This window comes from Rhamphochromis longiceps, linkage group LG2 (assembly GCF_057381845.1).
Source record: "Rhamphochromis longiceps isolate RC_006_pf linkage group LG2, R_longiceps_female_GT1.1, whole genome shotgun sequence".
NCBI lineage: Eukaryota > Metazoa > Chordata > Actinopteri > Cichliformes > Cichlidae > Rhamphochromis > Rhamphochromis longiceps.
The window spans coordinates 9,241,066-9,264,300 of record NC_140558.1 but is presented as its reverse complement, the minus strand read 5'-3'; the positions used below and the strand labels follow the sequence as shown (position 1 = coordinate 9,264,300).

General features: G+C 40.8%; 3 protein-coding genes across 3 annotated transcripts; all 3 read right to left on the bottom strand.

The window, feature by feature from the left end:
• Positions 1 to 8: 8 nt before the first annotated feature.
• spmap2l (sperm microtubule associated protein 2 like) lies at positions 9 to 12,654 on the bottom strand. Its single transcript, XM_085384078.1, has 7 exons — positions 12,640 to 12,654; positions 11,789 to 11,845; positions 11,209 to 11,408; positions 7,493 to 7,621; positions 4,215 to 4,356; positions 3,586 to 3,720; positions 9 to 2,893 (listed from the first exon to the last, which is right to left on the bottom strand). The coding sequence occupies exons 1-7, from the start codon at positions 12,652 to 12,654 to the stop codon at positions 2,762 to 2,764; spliced, it is 810 nt and encodes a 269-aa protein (XP_085240204.1). The 3' UTR covers positions 9 to 2,761.
• Positions 12,655 to 15,335: 2,681 nt separating this feature from the next.
• Positions 15,336 to 19,419, bottom strand: arl9 (ADP-ribosylation factor-like 9). Its single transcript, XM_085416960.1, has 4 exons — positions 18,977 to 19,419; positions 17,279 to 17,456; positions 16,956 to 17,131; positions 15,336 to 15,878 (listed from the first exon to the last, which is right to left on the bottom strand). Exons 1-4 carry the CDS (start codon positions 19,262 to 19,264, stop codon positions 15,702 to 15,704), a joined length of 819 nt encoding a protein of 272 aa, XP_085273086.1. The 5' UTR covers positions 19,265 to 19,419; the 3' UTR covers positions 15,336 to 15,701.
• A 1,469-nt stretch (positions 19,420 to 20,888) lies between these two features.
• Positions 20,889 to 23,216, bottom strand: LOC146676953 (snRNA-activating protein complex subunit 1-like). The gene has a single exon (XM_085416948.1). The coding sequence runs from the start codon at positions 21,984 to 21,986 to the stop codon at positions 20,889 to 20,891; it is 1,098 nt and encodes a 365-aa protein (XP_085273074.1). The 5' UTR covers positions 21,987 to 23,216.
• Between the last annotated feature and the right edge of the window lie 19 nt (positions 23,217 to 23,235).

The window sequence follows — 23,235 nt, the reverse complement described above, 5'->3', positions numbered from 1 at the left end:
TGTTTAGACACTTGTAGGCCCGCAGACAGACCTCTAACCCGCTTTCCAAACTAAAATTTGAACATCCTTGGACTTATGACACACTTTCAGGCACTTGGGATTTACACTCTGGCATCCTTTCCTCCTCCTGACCATTTTTCACTTATCTGTTTTGTCTGGTTCTGGAACATTTACTCAAAAGAAATAACCCAAAGTGAACTCATATAGAAGTTCTGCTTTTACCTCAACTTATATGCATATAAATGGTGGTTGATTAAAAGAGTTTGCAGACTGAAGTCCAGCAGATGTATTAGTTCAAAACCACAGAAGCAGCAGGCAGAGCTGCTGCTGTGGTTGCCAGGTTCTCACTGCTCTGGGAAATATTTACCAAAGGGATTTTGTTTGTAGAAAGTCCCTGTAACTCCACCCTGACACAGTTGTTTGCAGAGCAATGCCATGCAAACAGGAATGAAAGAGATAAATGAATTCTTAAATACTACGATTTATCTGTGGTAATTCTGAAGGATCTTCATAACCGGACTGGTAAATATTAGTTTTAAACTCGGGTCTAAAACAGGACGGTTTTATAACATGAACATTGTGCCATGAGTGACTGCATCATCACCCTAAGAACATCTCACTTTAACTGCTTCCTGTATTTAGCAGAAGGTGTGGACTAACCATACAGCAGCAAAACATCCTGTGTCAGGCTGCTGGCAAAACACACATGTGAGAGATAAAAGTGAAGTGAAACGCAAAGACAGCAAAGACACAGAAACAAAGTCCCGGCGGCAAAACAAACGTGGGCGTGGACATAAAATAAATGGACTCATCATTTTATTTAAAACGGCTCCGTTTATAAGCTGTAAAAAAAGAGGAGTAAAGAAATGCTCACACCCTTCAGGACCTGACGTGCTATCAATATTTCTTGTTTAGTCTCAAAGATTTGCATATTTACACTTGCTACTTTGAGCACACTATTGTTAACCTGGAATCACGGTACAACTCGCATGATAGTTCAACTCAGGAGAGCAAAATGTACCCGCCTCAGCCAGTTGCTGTCTTTTTACTGAAGCTTTTGCTGCTACTTTTTCAGAAAGTGTTTTTCTCTGGCTTTGCTGTTTTATCCCACCCATTTTCAGGTCAGTCCTGGGATCCTTCAGTTGATTCATCTACTGTTCACTGAAGCCTCAGCAGAAATAGTTTCAGGGTGAGGGTTAAAGCCTGAAAGAAGACATCCTTATGGGAGGGAAACAGGGAGAAAAGGTTTTTGCCAAATTACACAAGAGCTGGAATGAAATCAGGACTCATGGAGTCCAGATTAAAAGTTTTTGATTTAAATCATCAGCAGTATTTCCTTGCACGGAGGAGGTCAGGAGGAGAGGTACAACAGTGAGTCTCTACAGCCATCTGTAAAACATGGTGGTGGCTCTATTGTGGTTTGGGCTGCATTTCAGCCAGTGGTGTTGGGATTCATGTCAAAAGCGATTGAATTGTAAATGCGGAAAATTATCACCGTGCAATATCGTCTGGAAAGCATCCGATTGACTACAGCTTCATTTTTCAGCACGATCCCAAAGACTGTCTTTGGGTGTCTAATATGACAAAATGATAAAGCAAGTCCTTTTTGTATCTGAAATGTCAAAGGTCATATCAGGACAGATGTGGATCTAAACAACAATGTAAACAGTTGCAGAGGTGGAAATTCTTATTTTTTGCTTTACTCTCATGAATAAATGTTTAAGGTAAATTAAGGGGGAACTGTTTAAAATCATGTTAAATGCAAAGCATAAATGGAGAAACTAAACGATTTTTTGACTCCTCTTGCATCTCAGTCAAATTCCCACCTCTGAGAACGTTTTCTCAGCTAACAGGATTTCTACTTTTTATTATTTGCTTTGCCTCCATCCTCGCCACCTCCTCTGCCTTCTTTACACCTCACGGTTGGATGTCGTGATTGCAGCCGGCTAATCCCTGATTAGCCTCACAGTGGGTTGTAGGTTCACTCTAGAACAATGGATGAGCAATTTTTTACAAAGCGCTTAGTTACAGCAGCCAGTGTTGTAAATAAGATAACAGCAGGATTTTCACGATGATGTCCCGGCACCCTATGTCAAAGTCATGACCTTTGACATAGGAGCAGCTTCTGAATAGCTTCTACTTTACCCTGAAAAAAAAAAATCCAGAGATTTGTGACATGACTCTGAGAGTGATTATAGATTCATACACACATGGTTGTAATAAAATGCAGAATCCTGCTCGGCTGCAAAGGCAAAAACCACGTGGATCGCAGTATCGTGCCAAGGCTCAGACAAAAGCTGCAGACTGTAGACAGAGAGAGCCACAGACATGTTTTTATTCTTAACATTACTCCCTCAATCTGCCAAGGCATCAGAGATTTAAACCAGCAATATATCATGTCAGCCATATCCAGTCCAACGCTAACTCATTTAAGATTTCATAGACATGCTGATGATGATGATGACAGAGCTACACAGAGACAGACACTCCAGTGTTTCCCTGTTGGATCTCTCTGGCTCGTCATTAATTTCACAGTAAGTCGGGGGTTCATTCTTGGTACTACTTTTTCTGTTCACAAGCTGTGATAACTCGCTCGAAATAACTGTCATAATTACCATTAAAGAGGCTGTGAATGTAAATAAAGCACAGAAACACGAATACAGGATCTGAATTTCGACCTTTAAATGTTTCTGCTTTAGTCTGGGGTGGAAAACACAAAGAGTTCAGTCTGGTGAAACACCGACTCGATGGCGACGCGCACTCAGATGGACTGGACGTTTTTCCGGCTCCACTCTGGGTCTCGTGGTGGGATGTAGTCCTTGGAAAGCTGCTTTGGTTCTGCCAGCATCTCAATGCGAGCGCTCGCTGTGGCTCTCCTCGCTGCTCTTGAAACCTTATTATTGAGATTCAAACATTAAATTCCATTAATCACAGCCACTTGGAAAAAAAGAATAAGTGAGCAATAAAAATTTAAACTCTAGTGGTAAAAGCTGGTAATTATGCTGCATTTTTATGACCTTCATCAAAACATAAAAGGCATCCTGCAAAACAACAAGTCCCAGAATTTCTCCATCGGCAGAACGACATTAAATATTCATTTGCCTGATTATAATTATTGGAAAGTGTCACAGTTCATTAAAACAAGGTTTTTATGATGTAAAACAACTGGTTCACACAGCTGGAAAATATTTGAATTGACAGTGTGATGTTGAATACACAACCCTAACAAACAGTTTTAATTTATGCTTTGCTGAAAGACTTTTCTAGTGTTCCTTAAAAGCCGCACATTACTGGTCTTTGAGCCTCCTGATGGTATTTATTTGGCATCATAAACTTGGGGTTAGACTAATGTTGGTGTTATACTATCTGTAACAGAGTATGTGAGGGTTTGCTGGGGAAATTTCAGAGGTTGCAAAGGTGTAAAATAAGGCCACCAGCAACACCGGCTCTTTTAAGTGGCCTCCAAGAGGATGAAGAAATGATAAAATAAGAACACACTTCTTGTTCTTGGAGTCTGCATGCTAGACTAAAAGTAGTACAGTATTTAGTGACATGGGGTGATGCTGTGTTAGTGAGAGCACTTACAGTCCAGATGGATTCCTCTGGACGTCCAAGTGTGCAGCAGATGTTGCTCTCCTTCAGTCTGGGCAGCGACAGCTGGACGAGTCTCTGCGAGATGCGAGCTTTTCTGGATGAGAGAGAGACGATGGAAGCAACGCTCTGCAGACGAACAGAAGGTATTAGTTTCTACTTTCACAACACATCCCTGCAGAGACAGAGGAAGGCTGATTTGTTTATAAATCTGCTCGACCACTTCACATTTAGGTGCAAAAAATTTAAGAGCCCGAGGTTTAAAACATTTAGTTTAGATCAAAGTGGCTGCTAACGATTACGTGGAAGAAAAGTTCCTAATTACCCGAACCTCAAAAGATTTTATCTTTTAAGCTACAAATATGTGGCTTTTATTTCTTTTTTTCCTATTACAGCTAATTCAATGCAGTGTAAACCCCATTAAACAAATTCTTTCACCACCAAAAAAACAACAATTTTCAAGCTGAATCTATGCCAATAAAATATTGAAAGCATATTTCACAAAAGCGTGTGTGATTAAGCCTCCCTGTGATTACACAAGAAGCCATGAGGCACCAAACTGAAAAAGAGCATGGATGTTTGCACGGATTTGTTTCTGAAATGATCTGCTCTGCTCCTCTTACCTCCCTGCTCCTCTGGAAGTCCGGATGTGCGAGTTTGGGTTTGGAAAGCTGCAGCAGTCGAGGTGTGATCACGGCACTTTTCACCCTGGGATCGGTGTGCCACACAGGACAGTTTTTTTCACACTGAGGCGTGTGAGGAGGCCTGTGGGACAAGCAGACGGCATCTTATGCCGCGAGAAATAAACCCCTGATAATGCAGGGCTTCGTAATTCTCACATTCTTCTTACATTAGGCCTCGCACAATCGTGTTCCTCAAATAATCCTCAAAATCTTTATCATTCTTGTCAGTACCAGCAGCTCTCTGACACGCAGCTTCAAAAAATATGCAAATACATGTTAAAGATAAGCTGATAAGTATTCTAAACACTATGGTATGGTGAAACTTTCATTCCCATTGAAGGCACGGATAAGGCCAAAAGCTAGAAAACAAACAGACAAAGCTAAATGAGTAAACCTTACTGGGAAAGTGACTAAGATGTGCGTCATGTAAGTACAACAAAACTCTGTCACAGCCTAATAAAGGAAAAATGTCAAAAAAAAAAGAGAATATTTACAACATTTAAGCTTTTTTGGGTAGTTTATTGCCTGATCGTGTGTCCAGTTTGCTTGTTATTATTCAGTCTTCGTGTGCTTCCATTTATGTATAATTATTGCCTCAGTAGTTCAGCTTATCTTCACTACAGGATCAGATACAGAAATGCTCCCAAATCATTTTGGCTTACTCTGCGCTTTTTTTCTTCACAATCTCCTTTTTGGGTTTGATTTTATCTGCTTTGTTTTGTCTCACTCATTTATCCGTCTGTATCTCTTAGAGCAACAAGATGAGAGTCTGGCAATTGTTACTTCTTATACAGGACATTAAAACAGCAATCACTGTGATATTTGTAGCCTAAAAAATGCAGACATCAATTTGTACTGATTTGAAACAAACAAACAAACAAACAAACAAACAAACAAAACAAACAAAACCTGGGATGCATCTCACTCCATCCAACTACATGTTCAGCTGCTGCCGCTGGGCTCGGGATTTATAAAAAGACTTCCGCGGCAGTCTACGAGGGTCCCAGAGGTGCTGAGCCTTGGACAATAAGCTCTATTGTCTCGTCTCCTCGCTCTTCCACAGTCTGTCACTGAAATAACAGATGTACGAACGCTGGCTTCCTCACACTGCACAGTGTTGGGCCTGATCCTCTGCTCGGCCTTCTCAGATTTAACTTTATGATTTGTTACATTCTGCTGGAATTAAACTTGAGACTTTGGTTTGCATGTGAGCTCCTGCAGGGAGAATAAAGGCTTTGGAGTTTGACATGTGATGGGGGGCCGTGGAAATATCGTTTAAAACAGACAGCTCAAAGAGTTTGTCTGGCTGCTGCTTATATGCTTCTCAACGCCGAAGCAGTAACGAGCAGTTTGACATAATGGCAAATGGGGGAAATATATAAATATACCATGTAAAATTTCAAATCCACCAAACCAAACTGAGTCACATAAGCTTTTACTTAATGAAAATGCATTTATTTATAAACTTCTTACTACACAATTGATTTAGTGTTTAGTCTTAAAAAGCTCAGAGTTGCCAAAGTATTGCAACAAAATAAAAGACTCGTGATTTTATTTGCATCAATGCAGGACTAATCTACGGTAAGTAAGCTCCATGTTAAGACACCTCACATCTGGAAAACTGGTAGACGGTAGGTCCTTAATTGTGTGATATATGATAAATTGTATTACTGATCATGTTAATCTCTAAAACAGCAGCATGGCTCATATAACAGGCAAAGAAAGATTCCCTCCGCAAAAAGAAAATCTTTCAGCTTGTCTGCTGCCCCTTTGAGGCCCTCTCCTTGAGCACCTCTGGACAGCTTCCAGTGGTGACCAAGGAAAGATATTTTAACAGTGCTGTGCACAGTTACGGCCATTTTTTGTTGAATGTCTTCTCTCAGACTCGTCAGGATGTTATAGCCCAAACGATTTGGGGAGAAAAGGTTTTTTAAAATGTTTCATTTGGATGAGTCTTGGTATTTAACCTGTGGTGGGGTTATTACCTTCGAGGTGGTCCTGAGGGTCGTCATGTGCAAAGATGTCTACCTCACTAGAGGTTAAATACCTGGGAGTTGCAATCGGACATCTAGCTCTCTGTTAATCTCTGAAAAGAAAAATTATGGTGTTTGTTTCCCAGACTAGGATTAAGCCTAGTCCTAGACTAAAAAGATTATCAGTGGTGATCTTTGTGGCATTTTTCCTTATAGTCTGGGACTTAAACCATGACTGGGAAAGTTGATCATGGTCGCTCATTGTGTTTGATACAGTGGTTGATGTTTGCCCTCTGTGCTAATTTGATGTTGCAGATGACGCAAAAACACCAGGGACCTTCAAACACCTTCAAACCGTTTGAAGCACTTGAGGGGAGATCAAGAATAGAATAGCCCTTTATTGCCATTCTACATGTAAAATGAAATTATGGGTGCTCCACGCCAACTGTGCAGGAGTAAAAAAATTTTTATGAATAGTAAAAACATCAGGAAAAAAATAGCAAACAGAAGAGATATATACAGTCTAGAGGAATACATATAAACTGGAGGAATATATACAAAACAATGGAAAGGCACACATTGGAGAGCAAAGTGCTTGGAGGTAGTGCAAAGAAAAGACTTGGTCTGAATGGAGTCTGTATGTGAGTGACATGAGTGATGAGAGTTACTCAGACCGTGGCTCAGATTGGTGAGGTGGGTGGGCAGTGGTGGTTTGTGAGGAGATAGTGTTTGTTAACAGTCTAAATGGCTCAGGGGAAGAAGGTGCTGTGAGTCTGGAGGTGTGGGACCTGACTGCCCTGAGGCACTGACCAGGGTCAGTGGTGGGTGGGGTGCGAGGCGTCACCTGTGATGGACCTGGTATTCCTGAAACAGGACGATCTGGCGATAGCCTCCAAGGAGACAACCGTGAAGGAGAAGGTTTTGTGTTTTCATTTTTTATGACCAGAAACAAAAAACGTTTCCATCCCATCTTGTGTTGCATAAAAACATTTAAACCAAGCACGGGTTTGATGCTTCTTATGCCTAGACGTCAGAGGAAATAGTATCCCTTGAGTGTCACTGATTGACCTGTAGGTTACATGTAACAGCTGTTTCAGACAGATCATTTGGAAATGGTTCACATTGAAATAGAGAAGTAGAAGTAGAAGATGCTTATTGTGCAGGGCTCTCCAGCTGCAAAGATAATATGTTTGCATGTAACATGAACACACATGGATTAAGTTTAGCATGCACTGAGGCTTTTACCCTGCATCCTGGGAGCTTCGAGTCCTGGTTCTGGGTGTCGACAAACGCAGGGTGTTTTCGTACTGGGACGTCTTGGAGGAAGGTCGCTGGGTCTTCCTGAAGAGGCTCGCCGTCGCCTCCTCCTCCTTCCTGCAGGAAAATGGAAGCCATTAGCGTGCCCATTATGTGCTGTGTTGTGTGTCTGGAACAAAACATTGTCTTGAGCCAGAAAGAAGAAAGTAGGAGGAGGGGATGATGATGAAGGGGCAATTCAGAACAATGGTTAAGTGTCAGTGTTCAGCTGATGACGGGGGAATGAGTGGAAAATGCAGCCGGAAAAACATTTAAATTTCATTACGCAGCCGAGACTGCGGAGTGACACTCGAGGTTAAATGCTCGCTTCGCATTGTTTTGCTCCTCGACGGTGTGTCACCGATGCAGAATCCTTCCTGATTCAAATAACGAGGAAAAAATCTGATCAAACTTTTTATATCAATAAAAAAGACGAATGGCACATAGAAAGATTAACAAATTGGTTTTGGACTTTTCATGGCATTTGTTGACACTAGCAATAAAACCCCTGGCATCGTTGCCCACCTCTCAATTTTAAATACACGTAGACATTGAGGGCTAGCAGGAGGGACCATGCGCTTACCTGCTGCTCTCTGGCAGGTAGCTCCATGCCCTCCTGGGTTTTAAATGCACCTTAGAACACACATGCATCAACATTACAATGAGCGGGTGGAGGGAGGTTTGGAGTCTTCTCTCACCCCCGTTCTCTGCGACCTGCTGGAGCAGGGGGGCTAGGACTAGGAGGAGGAGTTGGCCGTCCGACTGCGGTCTGGAGTGTGGAGCCTTCCTGCTGCTGCGGAGTCGGGGCGGTCTGCCTCCTCCCACCGCAGGGAAAAGGGAAACACCACCTGGGTCTGGGTGCAGTCCCCCCCTCCAGGGGTGGGGGCACCTAGACCCGGTTTGTAGAGTACGCTTGGGGAGTGTGATCGTGTGTACAACGTCTCTTTATGTCTGTCTCCACGTTGGTTGAGTGTGGAGTAAGTGCATATGAGAGCATGAGGGTGGGAATGGATGTTTGTATCTGTGTGTGCCTGTATGTCTGTGTCTATATGTCAGGTTGGGTGTCAGGCGCCACCTCTCTGGGGACACCTCAGGCCCTCCAAGGTTTGGAGGCCTATCTCCCCCTACCACCACTTCCCCTGCCAGTGGCGGACCCCCTCAGACATCGGTGCGTTGGTGGTTCTTTGTGTCCAGGGATGGGCGTCCAGGTACACACCGGCTCACTCCTTGGTGGCCGCTTATCGGGGCCTGGAGCCTGGGGCTCGCTCGGGCCACTTCGGAGGTGGGGTGCCCCCGGCCTCTCGGCCTGGGGCTCGGTCACTCAGGCGCAGCTGGCTGCCGGCGGAGCTCACGGGCGCGTCACTGCAACTCCCCCTGGCTTCTGCTCCGCGGCTGCTGAGTGAGCCCTCATCTGGGACTCTCCTCAGCTCTTTCTGGGACAGTGGCGCAGCTGCCCCTCTGTGGGTCTTCCTTGGTCTCTTGTGTTCTGGGGGCCTCTGGATGTCTGGAGTTTTGATCTCCTCCACACCTGCTTCACGCCCTGGAGGACGGGGCTGTGGCCCCCCCACACCCTCTAGCAGATTATTACATGAAGGAACCTTTTAAAAAAACAAAAAACAAGCGCGTCCATGCTCACAGGTGTACACACGGGTGATCACACCCACAAACTACACCCTTTTTGGCTCCTACCTCAAAGCACACTGTGTTCTGTTGATCTTATGTGCTGCACAATAATGTTTAACATTTAGTATTTACTGTCATATTCCCATATATCATTGTGATGTTGTTTATTCTATTACTCTTGTTCTCTTCTGCTTGCTTTCTTTTTTCTTTCTCAGCAGGTGATCCAGGTGATTGATATATGCATTTTTTTTCTCTGCCCGTTCTGTTGGTTTTTGTCTTTTGCCCTTCTCCCCCGTCCCTCTTCTCAGCTGTTTCTCTTTCCCTCTTTCTTTCTCCCCTTCTTTCCCCCAGTCAAGTCTGTCCCGTATTCAGTAAGTGAAAATAAAATAAACAATAAAAGGTGAATCAAATGGACCATTACGGCAAGGCTGGGATGGTCAGTTTGGTAAAGTAAATCCGTTGGGCATCTTTCTTTGCCTTTAGACAACAATTCTGATGGCAAAAGAGCCAAACGGGACAGGCAAAAAAAAAAAAAAAAAAAAAAAAAAAAAAAGACACTAGCAATAAAAAATACAAAATCTTACTCTTTTGTTGTTAATGCCGTTATCTTGAACTAACGATCCACTCCTCTAATCTAAAAAAGCTGAGTAAAAAGTACAAAATTGCCACCACAAACAATTTATCCACACAACAGTTCAAATTTGAGCAATTTTCTCTTAAAAAGCAGAAATCAGAAAATATTTAATTGTTAAAGGTAACTATTGTAAATTCCTGAGCTTAAAATAGTTATAGTTGTCACTATAATGTGAAGAACCAACTGCTATGACTTCATGTCCATAGTGTCTATGTATTATGTATTATGCTGGAGAGACGTTTGCTGAAGTTGAAATGGGGCTGGACTGTATTTTTGTGCAATACCAATTTATACCACAAGATGGTGTATTTAAGTAATGTAGTCTTTTTTCAGAAAGGTATCTTAACTTAAATGGTGACCCGGAAAAGGCAAAAAACTGAGGGCGAGCAAAAAGAAGCTGCACATTTCAACACTGCCCCTTGTGGTGAAACCTTTAATTAAAGGGTAATTAAAGAACGTACCTTTGATTAATGATTTTACATGTTAACATATTAATTTTCTAATACATCTGAAAAGATTTTCAGTGATTACCTATCATCTTTTTAGGCTGTTTTTCTTTACAGATGCCAAAAAAGCTTCTCAAATATATGGATTTGTTGATTTTCTTTGTTTTATATTAACACTGACATCATCTGTCTGGATTTAGGGATCATCAAGTCAAATAGTGATTATAATAATAATAATAAATAATAATAATTAGCTGCACACCTAATTGGCCTGAAAAATTCAAAAGTTCCAGCTGCCAAGTAAAATAATTAACGTGACACTATTGATAAAGAAACCTTGACCACAGAGCCAAATAATCAGATTAGAAATGAACAAAGCGGACTAGACATCTTGCCTGCACTCTCATTAAATTAGGCATTGAGGCTAATTATCAGATACAATAGCCCTGTAAATACATTTAACTGATGTAGCTTACAGCAAATCAGAGGCAGGGAAAAAAGGATCAGTATGTATGCAGTGAGCATCGGGAATCAAGCTCCTCTATAGCTGATTGTCTGCACCAAACCAGCAGGTGATCAGTGTCATCTTCCGTTACAGTGAATTATTACTGCAGTTCAGTGAGCTGCACTTCCTGCGCGTGGGTTTCTGATTGAGTTACACTGAACATCGTTGCTCCTCTCATCCGACAGCTGATGCAGGAGAAACAACAAACAGAAGAGCTGTGGACCTGTAGCTAGCACTAATCGAGCCTGACAGCTCTCGAGGGTGATCACCTGGCATCAGTCCCGAACATCACTTTACTCTGTGCTAAAGAGCTCTGCGAAGATTTCCACACAAATATGTTGATGCATCACAACATAAAAAGCTTGTGTACACTGCTCTGATCACAAACAGCCCTCCCTCTCATGTCTTTTTGATAGAGTCATCAATAATGTTGGAGGAACAGCCGGGCTACAGTTACCTCTGGTGGTCCTCCCTTGCTGAGAAATCTCTTTTGTGCCTGGATAGGTATTGGATTCTTGCACTTGGAGCGGCTCCGAGCGCTGAAGCGGAGATGGGCCATACAGGCCCCTGGTTGCCCCAGCTCAGCTTCTCACTGATCAATGGAAAGGTTTCCAAAAAGGAGCTGTGATGATAAGCATCTTTGTGCAGAGGCAGAATAAATATTTTCCCAAAGAAAAAAAAAAAAGATCCATTCAATCAACAAACCATAAATTCTTCTCATTTCTCTATTGTTTTTCTCTTTTAAACACACATTCGGTGGGTGCCAGACATCTGTCTTTAATTATGCACTTTGGAGAAATTGCACTCAAAAGAAGGAAACACTGACCACATAGGCTCCTGAATTCTTGGGAGTCAGTTTTAAGTCAATTTTCAAATGATGTAACAGCTGGAAGAGAACTAAGTATGCTCAAAATGTTTAGGGCTTTAAAAACAGACGTGTGATGAATAGTGGCCATTGTGGCGTTACAAAAAGTCTGTGTGCAGAAAGAATTCGGTTTTAATCAAGGGGAAGATGCTCGTGTGAGTCAGCTACTCACCAAGGAGTCGTGGCCCAGACTGTTTTTGAGGTTTTGTGTTGAGCCAACTCCAAGATTCTGTCAAACGACACAGCATTCACAAAACAGCAAAAACTAACAATAAATACGAGTGTATTTCAGGGACTGTGGGCCCAAAGCGGGGCTGTGCAATCGCTCAGCGAGTTTTCCTTCTCTGTTTAGGGTTTTCCATATTTTGGCTCCCAAACAGTCTCGCTCATTTTTTTAAAATCTCTGTTTCAACTTTAAATCTTTACCACCAATCAAAAAGCAAAGACGCGAATGCCAGAGTTTGACTGTGAGTCATTCATTTTCATGACAGTGGTTTCCTATTTTGCACCACCACCTCCATTTAACCCCTTTAATATCTGCAATGTTCCAAAAATACTCCCTACTAGAGGTTACTGATTATATAAAACATGGATTTTTACAACATAGCTTTGAATTTTCAGGTGTTGGTTTTAAGCTTGCATCAGTATTAGCATCAAAAGCTTAATCTAAAACTGTAGGCAAACTATTTCCCCCATTTATTCATTATGTTGGTTTCAGCTGGTTACACTTTTAGCTCCTTTAAATGGTTTAATCCTGACTTTTAGCTTAATGTTTCTATTCTTTCTTAATGACTTTATGTTAATTAGATGGTTTTATCATGATTTTACCTAACCTGTTAAGAGTTTTGGTGTTTTAACTGTTTATTGCTGACATTTAAGTTTCAAATTTCTTTGCCAGACTTGAAGCTAAATTTTTCTTCCAGACTTTTTATTACTTTTAACTTCATTCCTGCCTTAAGCCTTTTTATTCTCAACACTGAGTTTTTTTAAAACTGTTAGCTACTATTGAGGTTTTGTACTCACATGAGCACTCGCCATGTTTAGAATAAGGCCCCAACTACACAGGCCTTGACTGGTCCACGAGTAACATTTTAGCAGTCGCCCACAGTTTGTATGGAACACACCAACTTTACCTGCAACTACTCTCAGAGTGTTAGTGATACACCCCAGAAACTGGAAACAGAGACCTTTCTACTTCATAAAAAACTTTAACTTTTATTTTGCAGTAAAGTTGCGCCACTGCTCAGTTTGCAGACAAGTTTGTATCTTCTATGAAAATTATAGGCAACTGCAGCAATCTGCAAGCAACCAATGCAATTACAAAGAGATTTTTTTTTTGGAAAAGTATCGTCTCTGCAACCAATTTCCCTTCGCCAACCTATCGGGGGATATTTTTCCCCCCTCACAACCTACATTTTGTTACACCCGATATGGTGGAAAACTCTTGAGCAAGAAAATGCTGTTTCAGCTGTTTATTCCTGAGTTTATAGTTAAATGGCCTGTATTTGTATAGCGCTTTTACTAGTCCCCCCTAGGGACCCCAAAGCGCTTTACACACCCAGTCATCCACCCATTCACACACTGGTGGAGGCAAGCTACAGTTGTAGCCACAGCTGCCCTGGGGCAGACTGTTGGTAGGAATGTTGCAACGCACAATATCTCCTTATAGTGGTCAATATTTTACACAAACACACCAAATCTATTGAGAATGATTAACTTTCTGAGAAAGGCATAAAGATCAAAACCATTTCACCTCTGTGATGGACCAAATGTGGACTGAACAGCTGCAAGAATAAAAAACAAAAGCAAAAAATGAGTTAAGGCTACCCCCCAATATTTGATGACTATTTTGCATGTATAAAGTGATAAATTTACCTTGTTTTCCAGACACCATCTCCCCTTGCGGCTGCTGTGAGCTGGATGCGTCAGCTTGATGTCACATTACTCTCTCCATAGCCACAGCAGGAGTCCTTAGCAACCAGCTCCACACCTGAGGATGCCCTGAAACTGGAGTCTGTGTGGTTAACTCAACCATCCGGCCCACTCAAGACTTCAGAAGCTGAACGTTATAAGGAAAGTGGACACTTCTAGGTCAGTTGGGAGGCCTACTGTTGCTGTGGCATTCTGGAGAGCTCGATTCAAAATATAAATGTGCTCCAATGGTGTGAAGTGACTAAATGTCAAGCGCTATGTTTGTGATGAGGCTTTGTGCTCACATGAGCAACGACACAGAGCTGTGCTGTTGTAAACAAAACTATGTGAAAGGTCAGTGGTTCAAAACACTAAAGATTTAATGCAAAAGAATAATTCAGTGGAAACTGTTTATTTAAATGTGAAATAATGGCCAATAAGACATCATCAAACTGTTTACACATTACTGTAAAATGCATGTTTTGGTTTTGGAAAAATAGGAGTCACAAAAAACAAAAAGTAATGCGCCCTTTTAAATCACCAAAGTGTTACATATGAAGGTGTTTCGTTTTATTCAGTTCTTAAGATAAAAAACCAAACTCCTTTTTAAAGCATTAAGACGACACACAATGAATAAGATAACAATGAACGCGTTACATACGTGTGTTTTTAAAGCTGTAACACTCCTGAGCGATAATAAACTCAAAATAAAGCAGCAGTATTGCAGCAAAGAGCCATGTCTTTTAGTTTTTTTCCGTTATGCTTAAATGTTTCAAGATTTTGATATTAACGGCAGAACAGAGTCAAAGTTTGCACTTTAGCGGCCCCACATGGCAAAATGGTGTCACTTTCAGACATTTTAACAGTTGAACCTTTCATGAATTTTTTGTTGTTGTAATTTTGCCTTTTCCCATACACCACCACAGAGGATTTTAAATCAAACAGTCCAGATGTGTTTGAAGAACAGACTTTTATCTTAAATTTAAGGGCTTCAACAAAAAATGTCAACTGTTTAGGAATTACAGCCTTTTAATACACAGTCCAGTCTCAAAAGTAATTGGACAGTTGATGAACAATTCCCTGCTCGTTTTTCAATAGAAAGCAGATAAATGATTTGAAGTTGCTTCCAAGTGTTAAACTTGCATCTGATAGCCGTTCACTGGATTTCTCAATATGAGGTCCAAAGAAGTGTCAATTAAAGCGGAGAAGGTCTTCATTGATCTGAAAACCAAACTACACCTATCAGAGAGACAGCAAACACTTGAGGAGAGGCCAAATCAATAATGCGGTATCGGCCAGCTCAGCAAAACCTAAAGGCCTGGAAGACCGGGGAGGAAAAATCAGTGAGAATGATCCCAGAGTTCTTTCCATGGTTACGAAACATCATTACTATCTAACCAGTCAAGACTGCTCTCAGGGAGGTGGGCAAATCACTGTTAGTGTACAATCCAGGAAAGCCCGATCATACTTTGTCAAAAATCATATAAATATATATACGTTTGAACAGATTAAACCAAGACTAACTAACAGAATAATGGGTAGAGAAATGTATGGAGAAGGAGGGGTGTGTATAAAAATGGCTGTAATTCCTCAACAGTTTATGCAGCACTTCTATTAAAACCCACGAATTAATACTGAAAGTCTGGACTTGATGTTCACTGTGGTGGTGTACAGTCCAAAAGCACAAAATTTTATGTTTTAATTTGAGATCTCAGTCAGTAAAAGTTAGTTTGGGCCACTTGTCTCAGCTGATATGACGAATTTAAGCAGCTTGAGATTTGTATGCAAGTATGAAATACGCTGACACATTTAAATCATTAAGATCGATTTGAAAACTACTGCAACTGCAGCTCCAAACAACATTAGAAGGAATTAAAAATTTAAAACACAGTAACAGTCTTGTAAATGTTAACATTTGTGGCTCCACACATCATCTGCTGGGACAAAAATAGAGATAATGGTTTTGTGTTCTCCCAGTTTGACACAAATCAATAAAAAAAATTTAACAGGCCAACAAACAGTGAGGGTTTTTTTTCCTCCTCACAAACGTGAAATACCAACAGAAATAAATACCAGAGGTTTAGCCTACAAACGTAGTGAAAACAGTAAAGTTAAAAAAAAAAGTGCAAAGAGCTCACTGAATGTGATTAAGTGACAGGAGTTAACAGTGCGTTTCATAAACCGTCACAAACCAACTGGGAGATCAGGGCCTGAGCGTCCTGCACGCCAGAGCTCAGCTCCGTCTCGCCCTCCTTCACGTGGGTAGCGATGAGGAACAAGCGCCGGTCGCCGAGCTCGGACAGAGACAGAGCGTCGTGGAGGTCAGTGATGCCGCAGGAACCTGGAAGGTCCTGGAGAAAGAAAAAAACATTGAGCATTAAGTAAGATAAGGATGATATACTCCTATATTATATAAAAAAATATAAAGATGAACTTATTTGAAGGGCGTAATGTCTGAGAAATCTTTGCTGACATTTTATCCACCACCAAATTACTGCAGAATAAAATTTGCAGGGTTTGCTGCTTCAGTGATTTTAACCCAAAATATGAAAATGAGAAAAGGATGGAAGCCATCTTTCAGATTTTATTTTGTGACATCTAAATCGACATACGTGCTTTTCAGATGGACAGAAAATGCAAACAGATACAAATCAAAAGGAAATGCAAGTGATAGACTGCCACATCATTCAGTTTTAAAACACCTGTCTGTGAAGGTTCTCAGTCATCCAGGTCATCGTAGTGAAAGGAGCTTGCAAAGAAAAGCGTCTGGACTTCTTTAAGTTGCTTGAAGACGTTTCACCTCTCATCCGAGAAACTTCTTCAGAGAAGGATCAAAGAAGAAGCTTCTCGGATGAGAGGTGAAATGTCTTCAAGCAACTTAAAGAAGCCCAGACGCTTTTCTTTGCAAGCGTCTGGGCAAGTTGCTCTCATGGCTAATCGGTGCATGGAGTCTGTTGACATCACATTTTCAGATCAACTTAGCTCGCTTTGAACCCTGGCCAAGGTGTTCTATCCTTTAGATCGCTATCCACAGCTCGTGCAGAGGGAAGGAGCACACATCTACCAGTAACATCACTGGTGCATGTTAAAATGTTTATGTGGCACAGACATGCCTTTTATTAAAAAGCTGAACATGTCGTACAGAGGAGCTTAGTGAGAGTGATCACAAGACTGTGATGAGGTGTGTTCATCGAAGCCTAATGCAGCCTTCTCCAAACTTCAGGCAGCTGCAGCTTAGCTTGATATCTGAAAATCTCTATTTTGTTGTTTCCTGCTGTTGACATGTTACAAGATAGGAGTTCAGGATAGAAAATAAATAAATAAATGCAATTCTTCACATTAAAAGCCAGTTCTATTTTGTGTTTACTTTAGTTGCATCAGTTGCAAGTCTGAAACAAATCAATTGAACTTGTTTCTTTCACGCCCACCTGTTTGTTGGCCAGCACCATTAAAGGCAGGCTTGGACGAGAGGCCAGCAGCTCGTGTAGGTGTTTCTTTGCCACTGGAAAGAGCTGCGGGTTGGACGAGTCGACTACAAATACCAGCAGCAGTGCTTTAGGGATATATTTCTGCCAATATGGCCGCAGATCCTCTTTACCTCCAACTGTCAAAAGAGAGAGACAACACACACTGTTCAAATACAACTCCCGTGTTTATTTCTGTTACATTTTATGCATTATACAGCAACACATATGTGATTTTCAACTGGATCATATGAGACAGAGCATACTAAAGATGGGCTCAGGCTTACTTTCCAGAAACTCGATATAGCAGTCATCTTTGTTGATGGAGACGGCGTTGAAGCCCTGTGTTGGCTGTATGTCCTGCTCCAGGCGGCCGGTGGACAAAGACTGCAGCAGGCTGGTCTTTCCGGATCCATCGAGACCCAGAACCAGAACCTGTGTTCCCTTTGACTCCACAGGCTGGGACTGGAACACAGACCACACTGGATCAGAGCCTGATATTCACACCAATATTAAAAAGGATTATTTCCTCTATGATGTCATTGGTTCAGGAAATGTAAATGTAAAAATTGAGTTTTATTTAAAAAAATTATTTAAGTCAAAAAAAGATGTTTAATTATTATCTTAAGAAGAAAATCAGATGTTAGCTGACAGAACTGATATTGCAGGTTAGTAATTAAAAATAAATCTCAGGCTAGAAGTACTGTAGACAGTTTCTCAATCTCAAAGAAACGCCAAAATGTATATAATTCTTTAGAAAAATATTATTTAGGAACAGCTAATATTGATAATATATACCAAACAACTGTCTTAATGTTTCAGATTTTGTTTAGTATTTAAAAATACTGTGAATAGGTCTAATATACGACATAGTGTAGAACTGTGCAGAAATAAGCAGTTTTTCCTGTTTCTCATGTTAAATCTTGGAAGGAAGGTCCTTTTTACTCTTTATTCATAATCATGCCAAATAGTGTCTCTTAACTTGTTCCAGGCCGAGTTATCATAGTTTTGTATTTTCTTGATTAGTTTTTATATTTATTTCACTTTGACTTTTGTTTTTATTTCAGTTTAGTTTCAGTTAATTTCCAGAGTGTGATTGCTCATTTTAGTTTATTTTTATTGTCTGAAAAATGATTAGTTTTAGTTTAGTTTTTGTAAGTTTCAGGGCCAGAGTTTTAGTCTTTTAAAGTATTATTGTATTTGGGGTACATGCCAGATGCAGGATTTAGGAAATTGACTATAGATGTTACAATATAAACACAGAACTTTTTGAAAGCAGTTGATTCCAGTCTTAACCAAAATAACAAAACTTAGCACATTTAATTGGTCTTTTTTTTTAAAAAAATACTTAGTTTTTCAAATTTTTTTCTTATTATTTTTATATTCGTTAAATACAATTAGACAGATTTTTTTTAAGTTAACTATAATAAGCTTCCGTCCAGTAGGTCGAGCTCAGACATTATTTTAGTTTAGTTAGTAAAATGTAATATGCACTAATAATAATAATAACCTAAAAGAAAAAAAAATCTCTTTTTTGGTTTACACATCCCATATTTTATTTTAGATATTTCAAAATGTCCATTTACTCAGTGAAATTTTTTTTTACTTTTGTATTTATTTAATTATTTTATTTAATAACTTCTCTTGGGATGTAAATAAAAAAAATGAATTAATATATAAAATGTGCAGATTAATCCAGCCGCTGCCTCACTAAACTGTCCCGAAAACCGCCTTTGAGTTGAATGGAACAGCCTACATTTCCCAGAACACCACGTGGGAACCCCAAAGAACGTGCCTATGCATTTGCCGCTGAAATATGTACAACTTTACGCAACATGTAAAATAAGTTATTTTACCGAAACGCTTCTTCGTCTCGTCTTAAGTGTAAAACCCGGGGGGCGGGCAGCTGGGGTGAAGGCACAGATGTAGTGTTTTAGGAGCAGCAGTCTGAACATTTCCACACAGGTGTGTCCGGTGAACGTTACCTGTGATGTGTTCCGAACTTCAGCAGCTGCTACAGGTTCAACCACGGCCGTTGTGGGCTCAGCACACTGTGTCTGCTGCTGCTGAGCTTTAATCACCGGAGTCTCTTCCTCTCTTATTTCATCCTTCTCTCCTTCCCGCTGCTCTCTGTCACTTTCACCGACCTCTCCCAGGCGTGTTTCGGGCTTCTCCTCCCCGGAGGAGGACGCATAGTTCCAGATAAGATAAGCGACTCCTCCCGCCACAGCGACGGAGGCGCCGACGATACCAGCTCTGCTCAAACTCAACATGGTGCTCAACTGCCGGCTTTGCTGCTCTGTCTGGGCGCCGTTTACCCGTTTGCCTGCGACATGATTGGAGTTCTGGTGAAAATGTAAGTCCGTAAGCGCTTCCCCGCCCCTCTCCTCTGCTCAACAAGTGGATTAACAGACCGGAAGCTCCGGAGGAACTTCTCAAAACGATATTTCCGGATAAAGTGCGCGGAGGTGTTGATGCAGTTCTGAGACCGGCCGCCAGATGGCGCAAAATAATCTTGAAATGTTTTAATGCAACCATTTCTTTAACGCTGTTATTCGCACTCTGACCGCTAGGGTGTCCAACTACTGTATAATACACTTGCATTTAAAATATATAAATTACTAGTAGCCAATATAAAGTTTAAATTTTAAGAACAATTACTGCAGTAAAAAAAGAAGCGGTAACTGTTCTAATTATCCTGCTTAGTCAAAGTATAATTTTTTATTTAATTTGCGATATTTGATGGTTTTATGTATTTTTATTTTTACCCCATATTTTTTCATTGTTTTGTCATTATTCCATGTTATTTTATTGATCACTTATTTGAGCTAAGTGCTAATATTAGTTTAACTGTAATTTTACCCAATGTCACACCTTCTTTATTTTTAATGTTGGAAAAAGTAAATATTTATTTTCAAGAATAAAAAAAATTGTGAAAATGTTGAAGGAGGGATAGCAAGCTGGGGATCAAATTGGCTACAAAAGGGTTGAATCCAGACCGCTAGGTGGCTTTAACCCAAGTGTCATTAATAAAATGAACTACTATTCCTGCAGTGGAGATACCTGAACTCATACACAAGAAAAAAAAAACTGAAATTAAAATGTTTAACATTTTAATTGCTTGAATAACAGCGCATACATAAAATCCTTCCCTTCTTATTTAACATCTAAGCATTTTGTGATTTAAAGACTGGGATCCATACATTTTAATTAAATATATATTTAAAAAAAAACACTCTTAGTCCCCCCCCCCCCCCCCCCTTTCTTTTGCAAATGGATAGGGCATTAGATGCATTCTCAGAATTTATTTTATATTGTTTTTGTTATACAAATCAAAGGAGAAAACTCCAGAGGTAATTCAGACTTTATATTAAATTAAACTCAAAAAGGTTACAATGTGGTCCTTAAAAATGTAAATAAATCTCGCTTAGTAACACAAAGACAGGCTAAATCAAATAAATAAGACGAAATTTATTTCATTTTACAATTCTTATAGCCTAATTTTAACTATGATAAAAGTTTCCTCCTCATTTATTTTTTTTCCCCATTGCAAAGGTGGTACCTATTATATTATTCTTTCTTTCTATTTCCACCCGTGGTATTAAAATACACTTCTGGGTGATTTCAGAGGCTTTAAAGCATGTAAGTGATTCATTAAGGATTACAAAAGGATTCAGACCTGCAACAGTTTAACATGAAATTAACACAAAACACAGTTAACTGGTTTCTAATGTTAGATTCGAAAATGTATAGAAAAATTATTTTAGATATATTGAAGCCTTTCAAATTATGATTTTTATAACAAAAACATTTATTTATAGTTTCTTAACTTATTCCAGTTGAACAGTGACAAACATAGTAGATTAAATTATTTTAATGATCTTCTCTCCTCCTCCTTCACATCCTGTAGGGCTCCGCCTGGTTGGTCCTCCTCACTGGCACCCCGTCCTCCAGCTCAGGAGCACTCAGCAGCCAGGGTGGCAGGTTGCTGTCCTGTTGTTTCACCCCGAGGTTCTTCCAGGTCCGGGCCCGGAGAGAAGGTGGTCTTTTTTTCTGTGGGACCCGCTGGACCTGCTCAGTCCCCAAACTGGACAAGTCCGCTGGCTCACCCTGCCGGTGCCTCCTGGACTTGGGCGCCTTCTGAACATTGCTGTAGCTCTTCTGCTTGATGGAGGACAGAAGCCTCGCTCTTTTGCTGCAGGACTCCTTCTCATCTTCTTCCTCCTCTTCTTCTTCCTCCTCCTCCTCTTCATCTCTTTCCTTCTTGTCTTTGAGTAGCTGTGAGGTGAACGTTTTGTTCTGCCAGGTGATGAACTCTGACATGCAGTCTCTCAGGCGTGAGGTGAAGTCTCTGTGGGTCATTGTGATCTGGGAACCCACATCCTTGGTGGTCTCCTTCAGCTTCTCGTACAGGCTCTGGAGGTTGGCTATCTCTTCCAGGGTGTCTGCACTGATGAGCTCACGCACCGCGGTTGTCCTGCTCAGAAACTCAGGGCACACATGGTCCTTCTTTGGCTTCTGCTGCTTCTGGAAGGTCAGAAAATGCGGCATGGCCGTGTAGTGGATGGCTTTGGATGCCACAAGCTTCTTGTAGATATAAACTACATCAAGATGGCCGGATTCTACAGATTCCTTGAGAAAGGCTTGCACGTGGGTCCAGTCCTTCAGAGCGAGCCGGATCATCACAGGTGGTTCGGCGAGCTGCGTGTGGTAGAAACCAAACATCAGGTACAAGCCCCCCACTCGGATCTGGTAGCTGTATGGAGGTAGGAAGTACTTTACAGCTGTGGCCAGAGTCACCCTGCAGAACCGCTTCAGTTCACCCGCATTGATGGTGCCAATGAAGAGATCAGAGAAGCCCATCTCCCTCCAGAGGGCTGAAAAATCCTCATACCTGACCGAGTCTATCTGCTGGAAGCGCCCCAGTAGCTCCTCCACATCTTCAGTCAGAGGGCCATAGAAGAAGTCTGAGTAAACACACGGCAAACGAGGCATCGTTTCATCCAAAACCCACAGAGATTCACTCAGGCTGGCTGCTCCACAAGTGAGCTGTGGTCAAAGCAGGTGTAGTGCGTTGATGGCAAATTACCAAGCAAGAGCGCCCAGTAGTGGCAGGATGTACCAAGTAAAAACCATTTAAACCAGGTGCATCAAACATACTGGGCCCTAACTTAGCCCAGGGGATGACTTTGCACAATGAGAGGCTGGGTTTTTCTTAATAACAGCTTATTTTGACAAACTTAACATTTCCTTTTTTATGACATTTTGTAAGAGTAAAGTAGTGCTATGGCAACCTCATGCCATACAGGTAGGTAGGCAGGAATAGGACCAGCATGGAGTTGTACTGGCAAAAAGACAGGAGGGTGAGCTGGACATGGCAGAACTGAAAATAAGACTGGGAGTAACCAGGGTGGACAAGATTAGACAGAAGCTTATCAGAGGGACTGCTCAGATTTAGTGGATTTGGACCAACGTTAGAGAGGCGAGGCAGAGTCCAGGCAAGAGCATCAGGAAGTGAACCAGCTGGTTGGTAAATTGACATTTGTTGCTGTTAATCACTTAGAAATGATGCACCAGTGACCTTTAGATTATGTGCTACTACAGCAAGTGAAATCCATGTTTATTCTGTTGTTTTTTTTCAAAAATGCTGGATTAAAATATTACAAGCACACCACGGTAATCTGATTTTCAGTATAATAGAAGTTCCTCCTATAATAACAAGCAAAAAAGGGATTTTTGGAGATTTTAAATAAATGGCTACACATGTAATTTTTCTCTGTGACCACATGATGGCTTCATATCTCACAGAGCAACAGAGATTATTAAGTATGAGAAAATTTAAGGTGCAGTTTAACTTCCTTTACTTAAATTATAAAAAATGACCTGCGTTAACCATTAAAAAAAACCCCAAATATTACATTAACAGGACATTTTAAAGCACTGCATAATTTAATTTCAGCTACATTTAGTCTTAAATGTCAAAGTTATGATCTTTTTCTTCATCATGATCTGGATCATTTGGCTCCATCTCACATTCATAGCTGTGGTCTTCCTCTTTTCCAGCACATCCACTATTCTCCATACACGTTCAGTGTATGCTCTAATGACCCCAGGAGGTATGTTGTCATGGAAAATTTGCCCCTGAAAAAAAAGCTTCTAAGGTGAAATTTTTTTTCTAATGTGTGAGAGTAAGAACTTTGGAGTGATGGATAAAATTTAAACAGCAACCCATCTTTAAGAAGAC

Coding starts and splice junctions, on each gene's coding strand:
- LOC146676953 (XM_085416948.1), bottom strand. CDS start 21,986: ATGCCTCGTTTGCCGTGTGTTTACTCAGACTTCTTCTATGGCCCTCTG.
- spmap2l (XM_085384078.1), bottom strand. Junction 4,357..7,492: donor CGAAGCTCCCAGGATGCAGG/GTAAAAGCCTCA, acceptor CTTGTCCCACAG/GCCTCCTCACACGCCTCAGT. Junction 3,721..4,214: donor ACTTCCAGAGGAGCAGGGAG/GTAAGAGGAGCA, acceptor GTTCGTCTGCAG/AGCGTTGCTTCCATCGTCTC.
- arl9 (XM_085416960.1), bottom strand. CDS start 19,264: ATGTTGAGTTTGAGCAGAGCTGGTATCGTCGGCGCCTCCGTCGCTGTG. Junction 17,132..17,278: donor CTATATCGAGTTTCTGGAAA/GTAAGCCTGAGC, acceptor CTCTTTTGACAG/TTGGAGGTAAAGAGGATCTG. Junction 15,879..16,955: donor TGGTGCTGGCCAACAAACAG/GTGGGCGTGAAA, acceptor TTCTTTCTCCAG/GACCTTCCAGGTTCCTGCGG.